At 36.1% G+C, this 24,586-nt stretch overlaps 1 protein-coding gene across 10 annotated transcripts in view; it reads left to right on the top strand.

Annotated features, from left to right (window-relative positions):
• tutl (immunoglobulin superfamily member turtle) overlaps positions 1–24,586 on the top strand; it is a 985,149-nt gene that overhangs the window by 893,552 nt on the left and 67,011 nt on the right. For all 10 annotated transcript variants that reach the window (XM_069819242.1, XM_069819241.1, XM_069819243.1 and 7 more), the window contains 5 exons: positions 62–349; positions 8,226–8,416; positions 14,361–14,579; positions 16,261–16,532; positions 21,107–21,279. In XM_069819242.1, the coding sequence (XP_069675343.1) occupies positions 62–349; positions 8,226–8,416; positions 14,361–14,579; positions 16,261–16,532; positions 21,107–21,279 (1,143 nt within the window). The remainder of the gene's footprint in view (positions 1–61; positions 350–8,225; positions 8,417–14,360; positions 14,580–16,260; positions 16,533–21,106; positions 21,280–24,586) is intronic.

The raw sequence follows: 24,586 nt of genomic DNA, 5'->3' as shown, positions 1-24,586 counted from the left end.
ATACCTGGCGACCAAAGACAGTCAGCCCTGCCTCTCTATGGCTGAACATGTGTGTTTGCAGGCGGAGCAGTGATCATGGTGCCACCGACCAACCAGACGAAGCTGGAGGGAGAGAAAGTGCAGTTCTCCTGCGAGGCCAAGGCCCTGCCTGGCAATGTGACGGTCAAGTGGTACCGCGAGGCGGTTCCAGTGAAGGAAGTGGCGGCGCTGGAGACTCGTGTCACAATCCGTCGAGATGGGTCCCTCATTGTGAACCCTGTGAGCGCTGACGACTCGGGCCAGTACCTCTGTGAGGTCACAAACGGCATTGGCGAGCCCCAGTCTGCAGCAGCTTACCTCAATGTTGAGTGTAAGTGTACATTCTGCACATTAAAGTTTGAATTAAAACTTAAACATTAAGCCTGTAGTCATCATTTTTGAGCTTAGATTTTGCTTTCTCATTACGGTATAAGAAGAGCCTGTGTAATAATATTCCTGACTGAACACATTGGCATACCGATGTGGGGAGAGGAGTAAGGTTTGAATTGAATTTACGGGAGGGGGCACTATGGCCCAGCACTGCGACCTGTTAAGGTCTATTGCTCTAATCCTCAAACTATACTGTTTTCGCTGTAAGAAAAATCCTAATGTAAACACAAGCACGTATATGATTATGTCTCGTGACCAGAATATTGTACGAAATGGAAATATAAAAATTGGAGATTTATCCTTCGAAGAGGTGGAAATATTCAAATACTTTGGAGCAACAGTAACAAATATAAATAATACTCGGGAGGAAATTAAACGCAGAATAAATATGGGAAATGCGTGTTATTATTCGGTTGAGAAGCTCTTATCATCCAGTCTGCTGTCCAAAAATCTGAAAGTTAGAATTTATAAAACAGTTATATTACCTGTTCTTCTGTATGGTTGTGAAACTTGGACTCTCACTCTGAGAGAGGAACATAGGTTAAGGGTGTTTGAGAATAAGGTGCTTAGGAAAATATTTGGGGCTAAGCGGGATGAAGCTACAGGAGAATGGAGAAAGTTACACAACACAGAATTGCACGCATTGTATTCTTCACCTGACATAATTAGGAACTTAAAATCCAGACGTTTGAGATGGGCAGGGCATGTAGCACGTATAGGCGAATCCAGAAATGCATATAGAGTGTTAGTTGGGAGACCGGAGGGAAAAAGACCTTTAGGGAGGCCGAGACGTAGATGGGAGGATAATATTAAAATGGATTTGAGGGAGGTGGGGTGTGATGATAGAGACTGGATTAATCTTGCACAGGATAGGAACCGATGGCGGGCTTATGTGAGGGCGGCAATGAACCTTCGGGTTCCTTAAAAGCCATTTGTAAGTAAACACAAGCACGTGGCTGTCATACCCGTGATTGGCTCACAGCTGAAACACTCACACGATGCAGGAAAATATAGTCTGTATTTGAAAACCATCATCTTGTATTATATGAAAATAAAAAATTAAATTCTAATTGTTAAATACAATGAAACATATAACTTCACTCATATGTAAAACGATATGTAAAAGAAAAGCACTTTTATATTTTATTATGTGCTATGAACACGGATGAATACAAACAGTAACACCGAGGTAGTCTGTTCTTGTAACAAGGTGGCATCACTTGAGCTCGTAGTTGTTCACGTTGTAAGCACGTGGTACTGAAGTATGGCTTCTGCATCCTCGGTGTGTTATGTTATTAAACTTAAGAGTAGAAACCCTCTCAATAGCAGAGAAAAACAAATAGTCTTAAATGTATATAACAAGTTAAATGAGTTTTAACCACAGTAATTATAAAGTAAATGTTTCCTAAGCAAATGAATGCATAGTAGTGATGTTATTCCTACTTGACGAGTAACGGGAAATGTTTAACATGAAACAATGTACAACAGTAGGCGGGAACACGTACTGAGAATCTATGGCGCCAAACAGCGGCCAATGAAGCCTCACTTCAGTCACGTGCTATTGTTTACATTAGGATTTTTCTTACAGCGAAAAGATTATAGGCGCATTCCCAAACCCACACCGGCTGACTACACTAAGGTTTGCTGCGTACCCAGGTATCGACAGGCAACCCCCCCTCATCTCTAGGCCAGCCCCCTCCGTGCATCGCCAGCCTGCGATCAGGGAATTCTATGGAATGATGAAGAAATGGTGACAGAATGATATAAATGCCTAATATGGGGAAAAAACAGGAGAACCCCGAGAAAAACCCCAACTGCGACCTTGTCCACCACAAGTGTCACTATCGATTTTTCAATGAAAAATCCCAGACCTGATCAGGACCGCTTGCGTGACAGGTTAGAGGTCTGACCACTCAACCACCGCAGGGGTGAGGAGTAAGGTTATCCTCCGTCCACTACTGTGGAGTAATGGTTAGCACGTCTGACTGTGAAACAAGCAGACCCGGGTTCAAATCCTGGTTGGGACAAGTTACCTGGTTGAGATTTTTTTCCGGGGTTTTCCCTGAACCAATTGAAGCAGAATTGAAGTGATAACCACAATAAGCCTCAGGGTGCAGTGCAAACCTTCAGGTCCCTCCTCTGTACAAGGTAAAAAAAAATACCGGCAGTCATAATTTTTGAGCTTAGATTTTGCTTTTTTCATTACTGTGTAAGACGTACCTGTGTAGTAATATTTTAAGTCACCTTCCCCCTCCAAAAAAAAAAAAGTAGGAGTTGGAATAAATGAAAATAAACAATGATATTACGATTGGACATCTTCATCACAGGTAAATGACCTTTAGCCCCTAGCAATACCCATGGGGGGGGGGGGGAAGGTGCATGCTTTGTGCACACCTTTTCCAAAATTTACATTTTAAATATATAATTGATATTCAGTATTAAAAATATGAAAATATTATTTATTGTCAGTTAAGGATCCTTCTATCTTATTGTGTTATTGTTTAATAGTTTTCACTGATAGTTTTACTAAAATATGAAAATATATCAAGGTTGACAAGAAATATCCTCCCCTTGTTGAAGTAATTGTTCGGAAATATACAATGACATTTCAAATTTTCTCTTTTATTATAGTACTTACTATTTGCTGATTACAAATCTTTCAAAATTAAACATTTTTGTGATGGTCACAAAATACACACCCCTCTCCTCCCGTTGATACTGCATGTTATTTAAAATACCTTTGTATTGCTAGCGCTAAAAAGATATGATTTCTTCAATCAGATATCCGTGGTATTCTTTCTGTCCTATATTTAGTTATTGCTCCATGATTAATAAAAAAAATTGATGTTTTTATTCCGTGAGTTGTATGTAGCAGGATCGAAGATTCACTATATAATTTTCTGGTTAAGCACAAAAACTTTATTAAAGCTCCGCGTTAGAAAGAAATTCTAAGTACACCCCTGTTGAAATTGTTATTTATTTTACGATTCTGAAGAATCACTTACGGCTTTTAGGTGACTGGAATTTAAAAGCTTCTTTTTTCGTGTGATGTGTAAGGTCTACAATTTCAACAGCAATAATTTTATTAGTTACTATAATAAGAGGACTATTTATTCCAGTCACTGAACAGGAATTTTCACGTAAGTATAAAACAGTAATGATTATTACAATGGTGTAACCAAAAAAGAAAAGAGGTGCATTTGCAAATTGTTATACACTTTAAATAAGAGCGTAACTGAAATAAAATATATATTTCATTAGAAGCATAATCTACAAAGAGTGCCCTCTAATTCACTAAGTATATATGTATCTATGTATTTAGTATGTATGGTATAGAAAACGTTGCGAGATTTTGGGGTATTTGTATTGGTTTATGAGATGAAATTTCTGAGACCGAGGACATGGCAAGCTAAAAACAATCTAGGATGAACTAGGACACTGTGATTTTGAAATATTTTATTATACAGTATAGAAATGTTTTTTTTTTTTTCAAACTTAAAACATTGTTCACATGTAATATTACAAACATTTCAAGTTAAAAATTGTGTAATAATAGTGAAAATAATATATAAACGTTTTGCTGTTCTGGAAGTATAGTATGTACAGTCAATGCACCTCAACATGCACTGTCCTGGTGACACTCTGGACATCAAGGCAAAAATTCACTTCTGCCATGTATAGGTCAGCATATTGATACTGATAGTTCGGATAGCTTCAGTTAGTTTTACACGAAAGGTATAGCAATATCATTAACTTGCGTTCTGTACACATTCCTTGATGTATCCCACATAGTCCAAGTCAGGAGATCATGGGGGCCAAGTGATTGGTCAGTCACTGCCTATCCATCTCCCAAGAAATTGTTCATTCAAAATATCCCAAACTGCTATGCATCAATGTAGGGACACACCATCTTGTTAAAAATATACAGATGGATCCAACTCCACTACCTGGAGAAAACAGGTACTGTTTTAGCATATCAAGGTAAATTACCCACGTAATATTATACTCAGCAAAGAAAAATGGGACTATCACTCTTTCATGTATGAAGCCACATTAGACATTCGTCTTTGGACTATCACGAATATGTTCACCAGTGTTGTGTGAGTTTTCAGAACTCTACATCCAAACTTTATGGCAGTTAACACATTCTGACACATAGAAAGTGGCTTCGTCAAAAAACAACACCTTTTGTAGGGACCAATACACATTGTCTTCATTTAATTGAGTTCAGCATGAAACAATCGAATGCATAATACAGAGAACAGTTGTTTGGCTGTAAAGCTTGAATGTTTGTGCTTTGTAAGCATGAAGGTGTAATCGCTTATGTAGGATGTTATGGATCTTTGACCTCAGCAGCTGCAATTTACATGAAGCTCGACGAATCAACTTCTGAGGGCTGCGTTGGAATGCAGCCTACACATTGTCAATAGTCACATGGTCGTCCACTTTGAGACAAGTCAGTTGTCTCTTAAAAATTCTTCATCTATCTCAGATTGTTAATTTTGAGTGAGGATCCTTCCATATTGAAGGCAAAATTGTTGTTAAACAGTAGTTGGTGGCTTAGATTCAGCATACCTGAAGACGCAGGCAGCCTTTTTTTTTTTTTTTTGGTGTCGATAATTTTGATGTGTATATGTCTATGAGTTCATTCAGTACTAGGGTGCCATCCCATAAAGTCGACCGAGACATTTTCAGCCAATTTTGTCGAGCCTATAATTTCTCAATTACACGACCTATTCCAATGAAGTAAATGCCAATCGACAGATCAAGGATCAAAATGTCCAACATGAACTTGAGTTGAAGCAGGTGATGTTATCTAGCGATACTCGGGAGGAGGAAGTTGAGGCATGAATTGGCAGGCAGGTCGCAAGACAACTGAGACAGTGTAACTCGAGAATGAGAAGCGATAGAACGTTTGCAGTAGTGTCAAACGATTCGTAACGAACCGGGCTACATTCTTAATTGAGCAACAATCAGCAATCGATTAGTTAAACTGGAAAAATTCGCGAGTGAACTTGAGTGAATAGAGAAAATTCACAATGTTTCTTGTAATTACGTTTATCATTATTAAGTATGTTTGGGTACGGTAGCTCCCTGAGAACAAGTCTTACTTCTTCAGGGAGGATTTATGTTTGTAATAATAATAATTGTAAAAGTGTTTTTAATGGGAATAAATTTATTTTTGTATTATTTATAATATGAAGCACGAATGAGAGCATGCGTATCAGCAACAGATACCCTACATTCAATATCCCATCCCAGAGACGTATTCAAGCACAAAACTTGCGGCTGTGTTTCCGATACAACTTATCCCAATTTTTATTCATTTAAATTCTGCAATGCACACTAAATAAAACTTTCAGAGTAGGACAACACATTGCAAAAGACCATACTGCCTACCTCATATGACTGCAACGTAATGGCCTTCTGAACTGGTATTGGAATTTTATGGACATTCTGTGTTATTGTTAGGGACCGGATTTTTATGTAATTACATATTATATTCCTTTCCACCTAACCCAATATGAGCAAATGCTTGGTAACTTTCGGTGCTGGACCCCGGGCTCATTTCACTGTCATTATCACCTTCATCTCATTCAGACGCTAAATAACCTAAGATGTTGGTAAAGCGTCGTAAAATAACCTACTTAAAAAAAAACCTTTCCACCTAACCGTATATAAATAACAAATCTTTGCGAATCTTGTAATTACCATTAATATATTAAAATTTGATACTACATATTTTTATATATTTACCCCACATTACATATTATGGCTTGGTATTACATAAATCTACATATTTAGGGTTTTTATTCATTTTTACTTCTTTAAAAGAAAAAAGAAAACTTCTGCTGGGGAAGTTTGCAATTTGAAATACAGTAAAACCCCGATAAGCCACTGTTCAAGGGGCCGGGTGTAAACCGCGTATTAGGCGGGTATACTAATTTTGACTTGTATAGTATTTGTTAGCATTTTTCTTTATAGAAATACTGATTCATGAAAGGTAATACAGTATTACTCCATTATGTAATTACTGTACTGTACGTCAAAGACATTTACAATATGTACTGTGCTTAATTCTTTCGAAAAAAAAAAAGTAATTTATAGTTGTTTGCCGTGTGCGAGTACTTCAAGTCCTCATGTTTACCACACTTCAGTTTCCAGCGATTACATCCTCCCGACGTCGCAGCTGTAGTGATTGAGTCGCGATTTTTTATTGTCATTCTTAATGTCGATGATGGGATTCCTAATGCATCAGAGAGTTGTTTCTGAGTAAGAGTACTGTTCTCATCGTACTTTCGTAAGATTTCCAATTTTTCCAACACAGAAAGCGCTTTTTATTTAACACTCATTGTAATCACATTTACAGACACTTCAATACACTAAGGACAACAAACTGACAAGTAAAAATTTCCAGAATTTTATTACGGCCGAGTGAGGAATGTTGTTTGAGAGCGAGGGTTAGCAAGAGGGTGAGGTATACTAAGGTATGAAGTATGAAGGTTTAAATGCGCAGATAAAGGGTCGAATACCAATACTTTTCAGATTAATGGCACCAGTGAGTTCAATGACCAAGGTGTTTAATAGCTGTTACAGTACATTGCTGAAAATTACATCGAAAATATTCCACAAAAACAGCGTATTATGCGGGACTTTAGCGCAACAAACGGGGTATTTTATAAAGGCGTTATATATGAAATGTGCAGGGACCGGACAAAAAAAGCGTATTACATGGGATAGCGTAATAAGCAGGCGCGTCTTATCGAGGTTTTACTGTACACAGATTTGAAAAGCCTTTCTACCTACCCGAGAAAGGATATATTTCGGGACGAAACATAACATGTTAGTTCCAGGAAGTAAAAGAGGCACTCACCCCTTACCGCCCACTGTAAATATGAGTGAACAAAAGGCAACCTTTCTCATACAATTACTTTGTATTGTAAAAATCAAAAAGGGAATAATTTCATATGCATAAGCAGACGACATAGTAGTAGGGTCTAAAGACCTTACAAAGTTACAAGAAACAATAAACATCATGGTAAAATGATGCAATAAAAAAAAATTTGATATAAATGTGAACAAGACAGAAATGATGATACTCTGAAACTGCGGAAGAGCACCAGAAACAGTGAAAATCGTCATGAAGAAAAGAAAATTAAAATTAATATCAGACTACAAATATCTAGGCTTAACAATACAAACCAGCGCAGATATTGATATTAAATATTTTCATGATTTTACATATTTTGGTACATATTCAGCTTATTTTTCTAACATAAATATGTACATATTTCACACCTTGATATTACATAAAAACCCGGTCCGTAGTTATTGTTGTCATTTGAATATACCAGTACCCACAAAACATAGTCATTGACATCAGTTTCAACTGAATAAATCGTAAACAATTGATTACCAGAATGTATACTGCCAGTGTAATTCCTATACTTACTTACAAATGGCTTTTAGAGAACCCAGAGGTTCATTGCTGTCCTCACATAAGCCCGCCATCGGTCTCTATCCTGAGCAAGATTAATCCAGTCTCTACCATCATATCCCACCTCCCACAAATCCATTTTAATATTATCCTCCCATCTACTACGTCTCGGCCTCCCCAAAGGTCATTTTCCCTCCAATCTTCCAACTAACACTCTATATGCATTTCTGGATTTGCCCATACGTGCTATACGTCCTATACTAGGTGAACTTTTACTACTTAATATTTTTGCAGAAAATTAGTCTTTAGAACTGTTGTATTCCATTAATTTCTTGTTGTACCCATAATTCCATGACGACTTCTCCATCTATATTCACAGACCCAGCCAAGGTGACCTTCACTCCCACAGTGCAGTTCCTGCCTTTCCGTCTGGCCGGCGTGGTGCAATGTTACATCAAAGCAAACCCTCCATTGCAGTACGTCACCTGGACCAAAGACAAGCGCCTACTTGAGCCGTACCAGACCGAAGAGATTGTTATAATGAACAACGGCTCCTTGCTCTTCACTCGGGTAAAAAGTTGTATTGTGTAGCTATCTTGTTTCTTACGTGAAGCGAAGGCAGATTAATAAAATATGCATTACCATATTTATTCTAATATGATTCCATTTTTATCCGAAAAGTATGGAAGCTAGACGCTTAATAAACATTACTACAACAAGAAAATCGAAAATTCCTAAGACAGTATAACACGATTTATTAAAATTTAGACTGGAAAGCGTTTTACTTATTATTGTTTCGGTAAAAAAATTATGACATGTTAATTCCTTTGTAAAAGTTTGTCGATAATAACATATTGCCCTATTTGATTTCACAGAGTCGAAAAGTATAACAGCTGTTCATATGAAACAAGGCTCCAATTATGACTGAAAACTAATAATTTCATACCCTGATTTAGAAAATATAAGTACTGTTAAATTTAAACTTGTAATTAAATAAATTATTATGTATAAATAAATTTCTGCATCAGGACGTCTGACTACCTTTACAGTCATCATAGAGGTCTGGAATAACATAGTGGTAGATAATTAATTCCTAATTATTAATATTATTTACTTACGAATATTAGTAATAAATTCTTTCAATTGTAATTACTTATTTTATTGTCCACACCTATGGAGTAACGGTTAGCACGTCTAGCCGCGAAACCAGGTGGCCCGGGTTCGATTCCAAGTCGGGGCAAGTTACCTGGTTGAGGTTTTTCCCGGGGTTTTCCCCCAACCCAATATGAGCAAATGCTGGGTAACTTTCGGTGTTGGACCCCGGACTCATTTCACCGGCATTATCACCTTCATCTCATCCAGATGCTAAATAACCTAAGATGTTGATAAAGCGTCGTAAAATAACCTACTAAAAAAATTATTTTATTATGTATTATTTGTAATCTAGACTAATCTTGTTTTAATTATGTATATTTTTTGTTCACATTTTTCTTCTTTCTCCTATTTATAATCCAGGATTCAACCCCGATCATGAGTGTTGCTCATACGAGGTGAATTTATTTAACTTAATTTTATGATTTAATTGTTTAGTATGCTTAACATATTTAATAGTTTTAGCATACTATTTTTTTGTTTTTATTTACTATAATTTAAATCTTAAATTGTTGGTGCATTTGTTAAAAATATTATATTACAACTTCTAAAATACAATGATTTACAAGCCGGCCTACCCCATTATCTCCTGGCTTAGTTGCTTCATAAGTGGTGCCTTATTGATATGACTTGTGAAGTTCAGACCCATCGTCGGACAGTTGACTAAATAACAACAACAATATGTAGCCAAAATTGGCAAAATATATGGATAAATATGTAAATATCATACAGTGACACTGTTTTGTTTAGCCGCACAGTTTTCATTTTCCCGTCGTCCACCGCTAAGAGCTTATCTGCAGCCTAACGGCCACCCAGTATAGGAATTTGTACTTACCCAGCTGAAAAAAAGGTGTTGAAAATGTCCCCCATCAACTGCTACACATTGTTGACACCTTTTTATGAAAGTGTTAATTACTTTAAGAAGTTCTGCTTCACTGATTGACTCGATTTCACCTCTTATAATTATTATAGTCTTTAAATCCATTTATCGTATGCGGGTTTTTCGCATAAACCTTATTTTTAAGTGCCCTCCCCCCATAGATAGAAATTGCATGACGTTAAATCTGGACTTCGTGGGGCCCACAAATTTTTACTGATAATTCTCCTTCCGAAAATTTGACGCAATTCTCTCATGGATTCTTCGGCGGTATGAGCAGTGGCTGAGTCTTGTTGAAAATATACTGAGGAACATTCACCGTAAGTCAGTACACCTAAAAATGGGTCAAGGATCTCATTGACATAATGCTCGCTGGTAATTGTGTCCTGAGTAAAAATAGGCCCAATAATTCTGTGTGCGTTCGTTGCACACCACACGCCTATTTTTTCACTGTACAAAGGTGTTTCGAGTACAAGATTGGGTTTCTCCTGACTGTAATACTTGTGATTTTGTGAGGATACGTGTCCATTTAAATGAAAATTGGTCTCATCAGAAAAATTAATTAATGTCGGATCAATTTCCTCAGAATTTACTTTTTCTAAAATCCAATTACAAAAATGCAACGTCTTATTGGGATCTTGTTCATTTAGCTTTTGAAATACCGGATTTCTGTATGGCTTTAATTTAAGTAATTTTGTTGCTTGATGAGTGGACTCGTAACTTGCTTCTGTTTTCTACGCCAACTCTTAAGAGATTTTTGCGGGATGTGCTCTAGTCTCTGTTCTATCTCGTCTAATTTTTCTTCCGTAAGAACATGTCTCATCCTTTGTATTTTACAATCATTTACTGAACCTGTCTGTATGAATTTTTTTGGCTAACCTTCTTATTGTAATGGCATTAGACACGAGTCTATTTGGAAATTTGTTAGGGAAGTTCTGTCATGTTCTCGCACAAGATTTTCTGTAGTAAGCATATACACACGTTCGCGTAATGAAAATCGCATTGCAACAACGCCGAACACACGCAACACAACACGACTAATTCAACCTTCACACACGAGTGCAGATGATAAACTAACTCGCAACTGTCACTGTATGGCGTGGCGTTCATTAGTGGAAGCAGGCGGGAAACATACTAGCTGTGCAAGCAATGCAGCAAATGAAAACCCCGCAGTGTAACAAAACAGTGTCACTGTAATAACAATGTACTTTACCGTGCTTGAAATTGTCCCCACAGTGGATTGTAAATTTTACAGCAGATTGTCTTAATTTTGTCCCACCTTTTTCTTAGGCGATATAGGATACAATATGCAAAAAAAAAATATTTTTGGCTTATAAAAATTAGGGCTTGTTTTATATGCAGATGAGCATATTTTTGAATAAGTAGGTTATTTATTTTTTCCCAAACTTTCATAGAAAGATCTTTTTAAATATGTTACAGTAAGTTACATTCTGTTCAAATTTAACTTATTGACAGATAAAAGAAACAGCTTAAAATAAGAAATTACAAGCAAAGTAACATCGGTTAGAGCTAAGCACATTATTAACAAATATTCAAACTCCACATATAAGTTACCAGAGGCAGGGACGGTTACTTTGAGTATGTTGATCTGCCACACTTCCCAGATTAAATATAAAAGTGCAACTAAAACTTATTTCAGAACACTTCCAGCCGAGCTTACTTATCACTTCAATTATTATCATATTTAGATCGTAATTTTTTTCTATAAACTAGGCTACTTCGGAGTCTTTTTATTGTTGGCCATAAAAAAACTACGATCAGGTTTTAATATGTTAAATATTTGAAATTTCAGCTTCAATTTGTGTGTTTTTGTTTCGTGTCTGCGCCGTGTACAAATTGAAAATTTAATCGTATACTAATCAGTACTAAAATTTAGTATTTGTCCAGGACTAAGGTGCTCCTATAGCATTTTCGATGGTGTGGAACACAAGAAACAATGGTAGCTCACTTTGGTTAAGTTCTGCTCACGTTCTCAGGCCTTTGCCTTTGCTGAATGTCACAGGTGATGTTTGAACTTGTCTTACAAGGGAACTATTAACGAGCTCATGTTGTCCCCTCAGACTTTGCACACGATTAATCTCCACAACAGACACACAAATGTAAAAAACTAACTGCAATGGTGTGAAAACTTAATTGAAATTTTACATTAAGAAACGACATTTAGTTGAAAGGACTAGCTGAGTTGCCATCCTTTATCCTCATCTGTCACGTGTAGAATTTGCTAAACTTTCAACTCTAAGCCTGCTTTTGAACTTTAAAAATGATGTCTCCTGAATACATAAGCCAGACGCCTGTTATTCTCCTTTTGAGTGAAACGCAAGTTTTGAAAGAACTATAAAATATAAACGAAAAAGAAAGATTCAGGGAGAAATAAAGTAAGTAAATTTGACTGAAGCTTAGATGCATTTTGAATATAATTTTTAAATATTTGTAATTCTTCATTGTTGTGTAAGCCTATACGTGCCGTGATTTTTCATAGCAAAAGCAACTGTTTGCCATAACTTACATCTCTCTCCCGGATCCCCACTAAGTCGAAAGAGTTGTCCTGAATTTTATTCATTGATGTCTGCTGTACGTCCGATAAAGAGGAATATGTAACAGTTTTACAGGAATTTGCATATATATCTGTAACAAACTGCAACCCAGAATATGAAAGAAGACTTTCAAAAATGAAATCCCCTTGGACGAATATTAGGAATAGACTAGTGTGGGTGTGGTGAAAGTAGAACTACAAATGTGTACAAATGTTGAGGTTAATAGTGCTGAAATGTATATTTGTGCGACAGTGTACAGTCAATATCCCGAATTTAAAAGAAAACTTACAAATTAAACCAAACCCTTTAACTCTATTAAATATAAAATATAATCTAAATTTAACAGAAGAAATACTGAAATCAGAAGTAAACACTGAAATAATGAAACAATTGTCTTTAGAGACAATATTAGGTACCCTCCACAAAACTGGATTCCTTTATACACCGACGGATCCCTGATCTCCAGAGAACAAGGTGCCGGTGCAGGTGTTATATGCTGTCTCTTCTCACTTTATAGATCTCTTGGATATGGAGCAACAAGTTTTGATGGAGAAATCATTGCAATAAGTGAAAGTCTCAGGAATCTTCTATGCCACATCAATAAATTTAAGAATGCAGTTATATTGTCAGATTCCAAAGCAGCTATTCTATCAATAGTCTCTAAACACACACCTTCATCTCAAACAGTAGAAATAACTAAAATGCTCTCTCAATTAATATCACTCAATAAAAGAATTGTATTCCAATGGATACCATCCCATTGTGGAATCCTGGGAAACGAGAATGCAGGTGCTTTAGCAAAGAAGGGCAGCACTGCTACTTACAGACCTGTTACTAAATCTACGTATTACTCTGTGAAAAGATTTATTAAATCTACATACTTAGACTTCAACAAACAAAATTTTATAACACAATCATAAGGGAAAAAATGGAACTCTCTGCATTATAATCCACAGTTAATTCCCAATTTACCACGAAAATCGTCTGTAGCTGCATTTAGATTGGCAACAGGCCATGATTGTTTGGCCGAACACCTGCATAGAATTGGAATATATCAGTCCCCTAACTGCCCATTGTGCAACTCAAACCAAGAAATGGATTCGGAACACCTCAAAATCTGTGCTTCAGTGGCTGGCCATGATAATATCTTTGATAAATACTGGAGTGCAAGAGGTCAAATGACTTTATTGTCAAACGCCTGGCATTAGAAAACAACAACATGTCTGATCATGTGCACTGCCTCCTTTCTGTGACTTATAAAGCATCTGTGCGACAACACTCTTTTCTAAGACTGTACAACAAATTCTTAAATGACATGACGTTGATGGAAACAGCTTAAACAGAGAAGTATCACTAGAACTATCTAGCGATGAGTAAAACAAAATTACCGGTTCTTTTTTTCTCCCCTCACAGGATATTAGCACAATATAAAAATGTTGTTTTGACTTTTTCATTTTGCAAATCTGGCAACCATAGTTACGTGACACGTGAGGCGAGGTCATTTAGGCCTACTCAATTTGACGATAATATTTTATTCAGTCTTTAATTTCACACCTTACAGTTAGTATAGCCAACTAATTTTTTTATATTTGTCTATCTGTTGTGAAGATCCAACAATGTGCATGGGTTGAGGAAAGGTTCCGACATGAGCTCATCAACAGTTCCCTTTTTAGAGGCATGCTGGTTTTATAACAGATACAACCAAGACTTTGGAAGATGCATGCTGTATTAATGCAATATAATTCATAATTTGTACTTTTATTGTTTAGTGATCGGCTGTTGTATCACCAACTGGAGCACTATTTCTATTATGGTTTGCTTGTGTTTGAACAATGGCTATGTTAAACTTTCTTTACCACATTGAGGGGCTATGAGTTCAGATTGTAGTGTACAGTGTAACAAGGCAGTGAAGGAGGAACTTGTGTTGTAGGTAAACCAGGACCATGAAGGCCGATACACGTGTACTCCTTATAATGCACAAGGAACTCAGGGGTCATCTGGCCCCATGGAAGTACTAGTCCGTAAACCACCAGTGTTCACTATTGAGCCAGATAGCCTGTACCAACGCAAAGTGGGAGAGTCGGTAGAGATGCACTGTGATGCTCAAGAGACTGAAGGCACTCAAAAACCGACTATCCAATGGCAGCGGGTTAGTCTTCTTTTGTTTTCAAGTGGTATATTTGTATGTTTATCAATGACCATAACGAAAAACATGCCTTTACTAAATACTTTTGCGTTTGTAAAGTAGGGTTTTATTCAACATTACTTTATTCCACTAGTGAGATAAAGACTTTACATCACAGTTTGAACTTTATCTCAAAGTTCATTAGTATTTTCCTAGTACCCGGGCACACACGTATACTTTTCCATTCAACTATTACTCAAGAAGTTAATATATTAGTTACTAGATGTCACTACCTCTACTTCTTTATTACCATTTCTTAAATATACATACACTCAATCTCCTTCTCTTTTCTGTATCTACTACGTCGTAATTTGTGCATGCATCCATATCTAATATGTATTTTTTTTTTTTAATTTTGTAATAATTTACCTTTTTATGGTGCAAGGAGACTTGAACCTGCGAAATTGGGTTTATAGGATTTTAAAATTGAGAGGCGTTTTCACAAAACTCGTTATCTACATTTTTTTCGATTTTGAGGTTTTAGCGTATCCTTATGTTTTTGGGTCAGGAGAATCCAATGGTGCTATCAGAATTAAGCTAAAGTTGGTAAGTATATCAGTAAATTGATCTTGAAATAAAAGAGATTTTTCAAAACTCGGTATCTACCATTGTGTATTTTAGAAAAGAGTTGTCTTAAAAAAAAAAAGAAGATTTTGTAGATAACGAGTTTTGTGCAAACTCCTCTCAATTTTAAAACAACACGCGTTAGTTAACTGAGCTAAACAGACACGATGATAAATTACGTTTTAATATTCTCTTAAGTTTACAGAAGTAAAATGTGAAATTATTTTAATCACATTAGTCCCGCAAACACATCTAAATAATCCCTGAAACTTCAAAAAGACGAAAATACACGTTTAAAATGAAAAAAATATATATTAAAATTATATAATTAATTATAATTTGTTATTATCCAACGCCTTAGATACCAATCTTCACTAATCATGGCCTTCTACATCATGACCTACCTAGTACACGTATCGATTCTAAAATCCATGCCATGCTATGTGATTATATGCGGACTTATTTTCAACATATTTTCTTTTATAAAACAGAATTTTTCGTTATGGTCATGGATAAAATTACGTATGGTACTTGTGAGCGTGATCTTTATTGCACTCGTGTAATTTAAGCACTCGGCTGATGCCTCGTGCTTAAATCTTTCCACTCGTGCAATAAAGATGCACTTACCTCACAAGTACCATAAATAACTATTGTTTTTGTTAATGATTCTGTAACATAACTGAGGATGAATAAAGCAGATTTGTCTACTTACTGCATTTCTTAAAGGGTATTTGTAGCGTTTATGTGGGGTAAGAACAAAACAGTAGCTGTGTTACTGTTGTGCATTGACAGATCTACGGAAAATATAAGACGTAGTTTATATTTTAGACAGTACTTTTTTATAGAACACTGTGTATAAAAAAGTAGAGATGTCTTTTTATTCTGTACTTTCTGTTAAGCTGGGTTTCGGTTGAGCTTAGTTCAGTTGAATGGAATTTTACTGTATTATTATTATTATTATTATTATTATTATTATTATTATTATTATTATTATTATTATTACTACTACTATTATCATCATCATCATCATCTTCATCATGAGCAGAATATTGGTGTAACATTTTCCTGTTGTTTGTGACAGAGGGATGGTTCTCCTCTTCAACGAAATCGTGTTCGCGTTAATGGTGGTAACATAACAATTAATGGCCTTCGAAGGACAGACTTTGGGTTTTACCAGTGTGTGGCATCCAATGAAGTGGCAACAATTGTCACAGCAACGCAGTTAGTTGTAGAAGGCACTCAGCCACACGCACCTTACAACGTGTCTGCAAATGCTAGTGAAACAGCTGTTACACTGCAGTGGCTGCCTGGATACAGTGGAGGACCCGACTACAAGCAAGACTATACCATCTGGTAAGTACTGTTCTATAAGCCTACCTAGTGCCATCGTACCAAGCCTCGTAAGTAATTACCGTTAGGTCGGAAGATAGATGGTTCAAGCCTGGGCGAGAGTGATAGATGGTGGATTGTTTAATGATATTCCTTAAAAGCATTTCCTTCTGAATGGAAGTGATTTTAGTGGTTCCGATTCATAGATTTACAGTATGTAAAGGGTCTTTTTCCTCAATTAGAATACTCCAGACAAAATGTACCTACGTATTGCTTCTCATCCTCTGTTAGTCATCCTCATATTTGACTGAAATACTGAAACAATTGTCTTTAGAGACAATTAATATTAGGTACCCTCCACAAAACTGGCTTCCTTTATACACCGACGGATCCTTGATCTCCAGAGAACAAGGTGCCAGTGCAGGTGTTACGTGCTGTCTCTTCTCACTTTATAGATCTCTTGGATATGGAACAACAAGTTTTGATGGTGAAATCATTGCAATAAGTGAATGTCTCAGGAATCTTCTATGCCACATCAATAAATTTAGGAATGCAGTTATATTGTCAGACTCCAAAGCAGCTATTCTATCAATCGTCTCTAAACACACACCTTCATCTCAAACAGTGGAAATAACTAAAATGCTCTCTCAATTAATATCACTCAATAAAAGAATTGTATTCCAATGGATACCATCCCATTGTGGAATCCTGGGAAACGAGAATGCGGATGCTTTAGCAAAGAAGGGCAGCACTGCTACTTACAGACCTGTTACTAAATCTACATATTACTCTGTGAAGAGATTTATTAAATCTACATACTTAGACTTCAACAAACAATATTTGATAACACAATCACAAGAGAAAAAATGGAACTCTCTGCATCAAAATCCACAGTTAATTCCCGATTTACCACGAAAATCGTCTGTAGCTGCATTTAGATTGGCAACAGACCATGATTGTTTGGCCAAACACCTGCATAGAATTGGAATATATCAGTCCCCTAACTGCCCATTGTGCAACTCAAACCAAGAAATGGATTCGGAACACCTCAAAATCTGTGCTTCAGTGGCTGGTCATGATAATATCTTTGAAAAATATTGGAGTGCAAGAGGTCAAATGACTTTATTGTCAAACGCCTGGCATTAGAAAACAACAACAACATATTTGACTATTGAGTGAGCTAAAAGTCATCTACATAGATTTAAAATGATTTTACTTGCTTATTACGGATCCAAAACATCCGCATGTTTTCTTCCATGGTCTCTGCACAGATAGATCCGTTTGCTCATTTTCCTTGGCATTTGTGGTGTTACAGTGAGCTATCAGATTTGGATTTAAAACTGTGTGAAGAAGCATCCTAAACTTTTCTTTTGGTCAAGGAGAATGCACTTCAAGAAACTGAACAAAATCCATCCCACGTTTTGATTTGGGCAAAGATAACCTCAATATTTTTTTCGATGGCTTGTGAACTTTTCTTCACTTTTAACAGGATCATCACGAAGCCCAAATCTCACCACGCCAGACAATTCTCTTTGGCGAATCATAAAGCAGAATGTGTGCAAAAGAAAATTAAGTATTTTCGTCATTTTATAAATACATAATAACATTTCAATACTTTAAGACCTATATGACATATTTATAAAGTTCACAAGATTTTTTCTTCATGAACGCAAAAAGCAGGTAGTTGTATAGGTGATATAATACGTGAATCGCCATGATGAAATACGAACAATCAAACATCACGTGCTAGGTTGCTGAATTGCATGCCTCCATAAAGAAAATGCTTGTTAAACGCCCATCAAAGAGTTCAGTTATTTAGATCAGTAGCATGTAATATTCCACTTCCATCTTCACCAGTGTTAACCTGAAGGGCAATATGATTTGATGTGGCCCTATGTTGTGCTCAGTATCTACAAGCAGTTGAGGTAGCAAATTTGTTGGACTCGAGTGATGCTACATCTACTGAGACTGCTCAAAATATAGTAGCAAACAGTGAATTGAAAGAGAATCTTGTATGCATATCCGCTCATTTTTTTGGTTTACCAAAAGCAATTGCGTCATTGGAAACTATTGGCATTCCCTTACATGTGTCTCTAGCAGCTTTTCAAGAAACGAAATTTAATTTGAATCCTGTCTCTGGCAGTGTAAGGCAAGAAGTAAAGGAAAAAGTGACGTCTGCTCCTGTGAAGTAACAGATAGCTTGCCTAACCATGAAATGAGTGGACCTGGGTTCAAATCTGGTTGGGACAAGTTATAGTAGAAAAGGCAAGACCTGACCTGTGACCTTATCATCGCCGTGGGTATGGAGGGGGAAAATAAGATTTTAGTCTGAATTGAATTTCCGTGTCCGTAGATTCGTCTAATATTATTTAACCAAACCGGAACAAACTTTGTTTCTGACCTCCCATCCTTTCTCTCTTGCGTAGCTTAATACTAGATCTTGCCTTTCGATCTGTATTTGGTTGGGTTTTCCCGAGGTTTTCCTTCAACCACTTGAAGCAGAATTGCTAGGTAACTTTCAGCATTGGACCTCGGACTCGTTTCACCTTCATTAGCATCATTTCATGTACCGGTATCATCTTAATAGTTACAGGTCGACCAAGGAGATCGTGGCAGACATGATTCCGGGATTCGTCTACAGGTGTCATCTATCTTGGGGAGCTGCACAAATTCCAGGGAGCCGTAGAGCTTCTTTTAGAGTGAACTACGGTAGACCAGGGGTGTAGCTCCCACAGACAGATGGCACCTTGGTGAGTTGCAGAGTCTTCAGTGGTGCGGCTTTTTAGTCAAAGGATGCAGCAGAACACAAGCACGTGAATTGCGAACAGATGCCATCTGTCTGAGGAGACGGCATATTAACAGGGAAGATGCAGGGGCATTACTGTTCGTCAGAACTGGATGTCATAGCCGAATCGATAAGATGGCACAAAGCAGTGAATCACGTACTTGAGGAGCTGTCCTAAGAACATCAAAATCATCCCAAATAATGAGATTGCACAATAAGCCTAAGGCTGCAGTGCTTTCCTATCCTCCAGGGAGATGGAAAAAGTGACTAACATTGTTGTTAGAAAATTCTGGATACCAGTAGTTATGCGATATTCGAAGGAAAATCCTCCATCGCACCAAAAGATTTATCTCTGTCTGCGAAATAATTAATATCAATAACGTCATGTGATGCGCAAAGAAGTTTTCACGATAGAAAAGCATCTTTGGGGACAACAGTTGCAGTTTCTCAATTGGAAACCTCAGCCACACTTTGGTCGCTGATTTTAGACAATGGAACAAACTCTGCTTCAACTTCTAAGGAGTAATTTAAGTTCATACCTGTTGACACTCGTACTTTTATAGGAAACCTAATTTCGTTTATTATTAGTGCATATTTATTGGCATATTTTCACTTTTTAAGGACATATTTGGATGCATACTTATTAATTTTTTTAGGCCATGAACTTCCGAGCCTTAGATATGAGTAGGTAAATTGTTAAATTTTGAATATTATTTAACATTCTTCCAGAAACTAAATTTTCCAAAGCCTTCAGTCATATCAGGAGGAATTTATTATTTATTTTGCTGATAGTGTGACTAACAAGGACATTTTTAAATATCATGTCAAAATCTCTTTTGAGAAGTCTTACACAGGTGGGTACAGTAATGTAAAATAAAACATAAATATAAAAATATCTGCTTATCCCAACTGCAAGGCAGAGAGCATCTTCCAAAATTATTGAAAAATCTATATTTGGAGAGCTTTTTCTTTAGGCTATGAGAACACATGTGCTTTACATGACTTTTCACGATGCTTTAGCCATTGACGTGGCTCAGTCAGTTAAGTTGCTTGCCTGCCGGTCTGAAGTTGCGTTCGGGCGCGGGTTCGATCCCCGCTTGGGCTGATTACCTGGTTGGTTTTTTTCCGAGGTTTTCCCCAACCGTAATATGAATGCAAGGTAATCTATGGCGAATCTTCGGCCTCATCTCGCTATCACCAATCTCATCGACGCTAAATAACCTAGTAGTTGATACAGCGTCGTTAAATACCGTAACCAACTGAAAAAATAAAAACGATGCTTCACTGCATCTGGAGAATGACTCTTTATGTCTAATAGTTATTTTATTAAACGTTGTTGAATTTTTAAAATATTTCTATTGGACCTACTGTTTGTTCCATTGTATGTACGAGGGTTATTTCATAAATAATGCACAGGTTGGCAGTACTGCAGATTGAGTGGAGCAACACTAGTGAAAATTACGTCAGTTCCAGTTGAAAGCTTGACGAAGAAGCACGTGTTTTGTTTCATTCATAGCGTATTCTGTGTTTAAATAAACAGAGTTAAAAATGGAGCCTGCACGTGTCTTGTGTACTGTTACTGTTGAAGATCAAAGATCGTACATTAAGATCGAAACTTTCCGTGGCAAGAACCCCACAGAAATCCATAATGCTAGGTTCATAATGCGATAAATTATTGGTGACATTAAGGCAGGACAGACAGTAATCCAAGACACATGACCCAATAAAATCTTGGCAGGATTCTGGTAAATGGAAATGCTCTTTTGAGTCCATATAAATTACAAAGCAACGATAATATGATGTTAATTTCCAGGTACAGAGAAGCTGGAGTGTCAGACTGGTCTACAATTCCAGTAACGCCTTCTGGTAGCACGCAGGTTACAATAAATAGACTAGCCTCCAGTACCACATATGAGTTTCAGGTGGTTGGAAAGAATGCTCTTGGCGATGGAATGCTCAGCAAGGTGATCACAGTTCGAACGCTTGGTGAGTTACAGGACAACTAACTGACGTGTTTTATTGTTTCTGTTGGGGTTATATTTCATTATATTGCTGGTCTGATGTAAAGACAACCCATTCAGAATGCTTTTGCACAATCACGTAATCTTGTCAGCCAATATCTTATTTGCTCGCGTAATTTGCGCCCCATTTTTTACCCTTTTCGACCACCGAAAAAGTGGGATGCGTAATGTACGCGGATTATTACTTTTTAAGGCTATGGATCAGTGAAAATAACGAAAAAAGACATTAAAAATGGTAATTTTGTTTGTAATTCTAAAAGATAAAATAATGTTTCAGTTTTCTGAATCTATGCTTATTTTGCCCCTATGACAATTTAAAGCCTCTCAGGACGTATTTAAAAGGACCAATGCATGCATGGAGCTGCAGCCCTTTAAACTGACACTCAGCTGTCATTCTGACAGACTTTGTTCTTCATTCTAACTAATTTTACTTTTCATTCAGTTCATATTTCGCGCCATGGCACCACCAATGAAATAAACAGAAAATAATATCCTAAAAAGCAGTTGTAATAGTTTATTTATACACATTTTATTTGTATTTCATCTGAACAAGTGTGCGCACAGATTGGGATGCACTCTTGCAAGCTTTTCTCCGAACGTTGGAGCTAGTTCGGTGTGGCACTATCTATCTCCATATAACATTGTACAGAAGGCTACTGATTCTAGTTTATAGGCCTATGCGTTTCTTATGGCAGACTTTGAGCCGAATTCAATTTGACTCAGTAGTTAACATTCCACCCGCTAGAACGTAGTAATGCAGAAATTTCGCTAGATGGCAGGGTTGTTGGAGACGTTAGGCAGGGAACCATCAAGCGCAGAATTGCACGAAAACACAAGTTAAAGTTCCGTGCAAAATCTTAATGTAATGTTGCCAATTCAAAACTAATGCACACAACTTGGATTGAAATGTGTACATTATTATCCATTTAACTATATTAAATTCAGAGATAGTCACGGTTCTTTTTAGAAAGTTAATTTTTTTTTTTTCATATTATGTAACACTATTTGTTAATCTTGTCTAATATTTGTTTTATTTCGCGGCAACTAAATATCGCTACACTGTTGCTATAGTATTGTTGCTTTTATTAACGATACATGAGATCTGTGCAGGACATGAACATGTGTTATTCAGGCTGCTGCCTTGGATTCATCGGCCTGTTAAATAAAGTGCAAACGTGTTCATCTATTATCTATATCATTGTTTATCTCGTGCGTTTTTGCCAGTAATTTTACTAGTTATAAAAGTTATTTGTATTTGACTAACAATACTGTGAAAGTTTTGCATTATCTGTATCTGTAAATTTCGTTATTAGTTTCGGAAATGTTATTGTATTGTTACTAGATGCATTATTAACTGCATACCTGGTAAAATAGCTGGTTTAATTAATGTGTTTTATTTAACATAATGTAAACGTGAGCTCTGATACCGTACTTTGATACCCGTTTTCTCGATTTTTCAATTTTCAACATTTTGTAACATTCAAAATGCTCTAACGAATGCAGTTTTCCTCCATTCTCAGTGAAATGTTGCACAGAAGTCCACAAAAGCATGTGAAGTAAACTGACACATGTGTTTTCTTCTGCTATCGAAAGTATTCAAATCACAATGTGTTCAGGTTGTTATAAGTTTCAAAAAATTAAACAGTTAACAACTAAAAGGGTAAATATTTTTTTTTCTCAAAAAGTAAAAGTATGAAAAGCATTTGTCATATTTTCATCTATCAGGAGTAAATTAAATATAAATTTAAAGAAACATTATATAAAATTTTTGAAAATTGGGACAATTATAATTCAGTATTTTAAAAAACAACAAAAATTAATTGTAAGTAAACTAATTGAAATATCAAAGTGAAATTTTGTGTATTGCATGTCCATGTAAGAAATATGCTGTAAAAGTTTCAGATTAATTGGTGTAAAAATGTAAAAGTTAGAAATTTCACAGGTCCATAGCCTTGAGATTGATCTATTTTTTCTTCTGATGCCAATAATAAAGATACAGTACTGGTAAGTTGTGACAGAATTTTATTTCACTTCTCTAACGATAAAAATGTTTCATAATATTATCACTTTTAATTTACATAACTGTTATTTTCCTTCCCATTTCCAAACTGCAAATTACCAGCAGTTCACACTAGTTACAAGTATTTAAAAGGAACTGAGCGAGGCAACTGCAGTACTTCTAAAACAATGCTTAAGGGGAGGCAGAGGTGAATATTTCAAAATCCACAAAATTTATCCGATTTGTTTGAAATTGATCATGGATACTGAGTATGTCATTAGTAATGGACATACCAAGTTTCAACTTTCTAAGTACAATAGTTCTGTAAATATTAATAATTTTATAAAACTTTATATCGTTTGATATAAAATGCTCCATGCACCATATTGTAAGAAATTTTCAATATTTCTTTTTATTTATATGTTCAGAGAAGGTATATAAATAATGATAAGTATTAGTTTATTATGGGAATAATATAGTAATACAGTTATCTTGGTTTTAATTTCATACTTTTAAGGGCACAAAATCGAAAACTAACATCGGGATATCAAATCAAAAGTTAATAAAAATGGAAAAAACCAAATTTTAATTTTTTCTTCAGTTTTGTTCGAAAATTTCACCTCTGCCTCCCCTTAAGGACAAGTAACAGAATTAACCTGAATTGAAGATTTATCATAAGCCTGTAACAATACGATAGAATGCGAGACTCGGCCTTGATGAAAGAACTGTACCAATCCTACAAAAGCAAAACTAAATTAATGTTATGAGTGCACTCTGGAAAAGAAAACCCTTACGGAACTGCACTTAAAGTCCATGTGGAAAATACATTTTTCTTAATAATCTTTAAAACATCAGGGTGCACAAAATACAAGGGGGTGCAAATTACGCAAGCAAATATGATAGTCAGTTGCTGAATGCTGATGTAGCTACATCAATGGTACTTTGCATGTAAAATATTAAACATCTTATTTCTGGTCTGTTTATGAAATATGCCACATTTTCGATCAAAGTTTAATTCAAGAGTTTATTTTACTGTACAAATCTAAATTACTGTACTTATAATTAAGAACAATTTACGGTATTTACCAATTTGCAAACAGAATACAAGTGATATAGCTACTTCAGCACTTAGTAACAAGTGTTGTAATCATAATATTTTTAGGTGGTGCACTATATCACTGTCAGTCCTTGTAGTGCAGGTTTTTTTTTTTTTTAGTGATGTCAATCAAGATAATCATAGAACTTAAAGAAAACTAAACTAATACTACAAATC

The sequence above is a fragment of the Periplaneta americana genome, chromosome 2, assembly GCF_040183065.1.
Source record: "Periplaneta americana isolate PAMFEO1 chromosome 2, P.americana_PAMFEO1_priV1, whole genome shotgun sequence".
Taxonomy (NCBI): Eukaryota; Metazoa; Arthropoda; class Insecta; order Blattodea; family Blattidae; genus Periplaneta; species Periplaneta americana.
The sequence above is the reverse complement of the archived record's forward strand: the minus strand, read 5'-3'. Positions and strand labels throughout refer to the sequence as shown.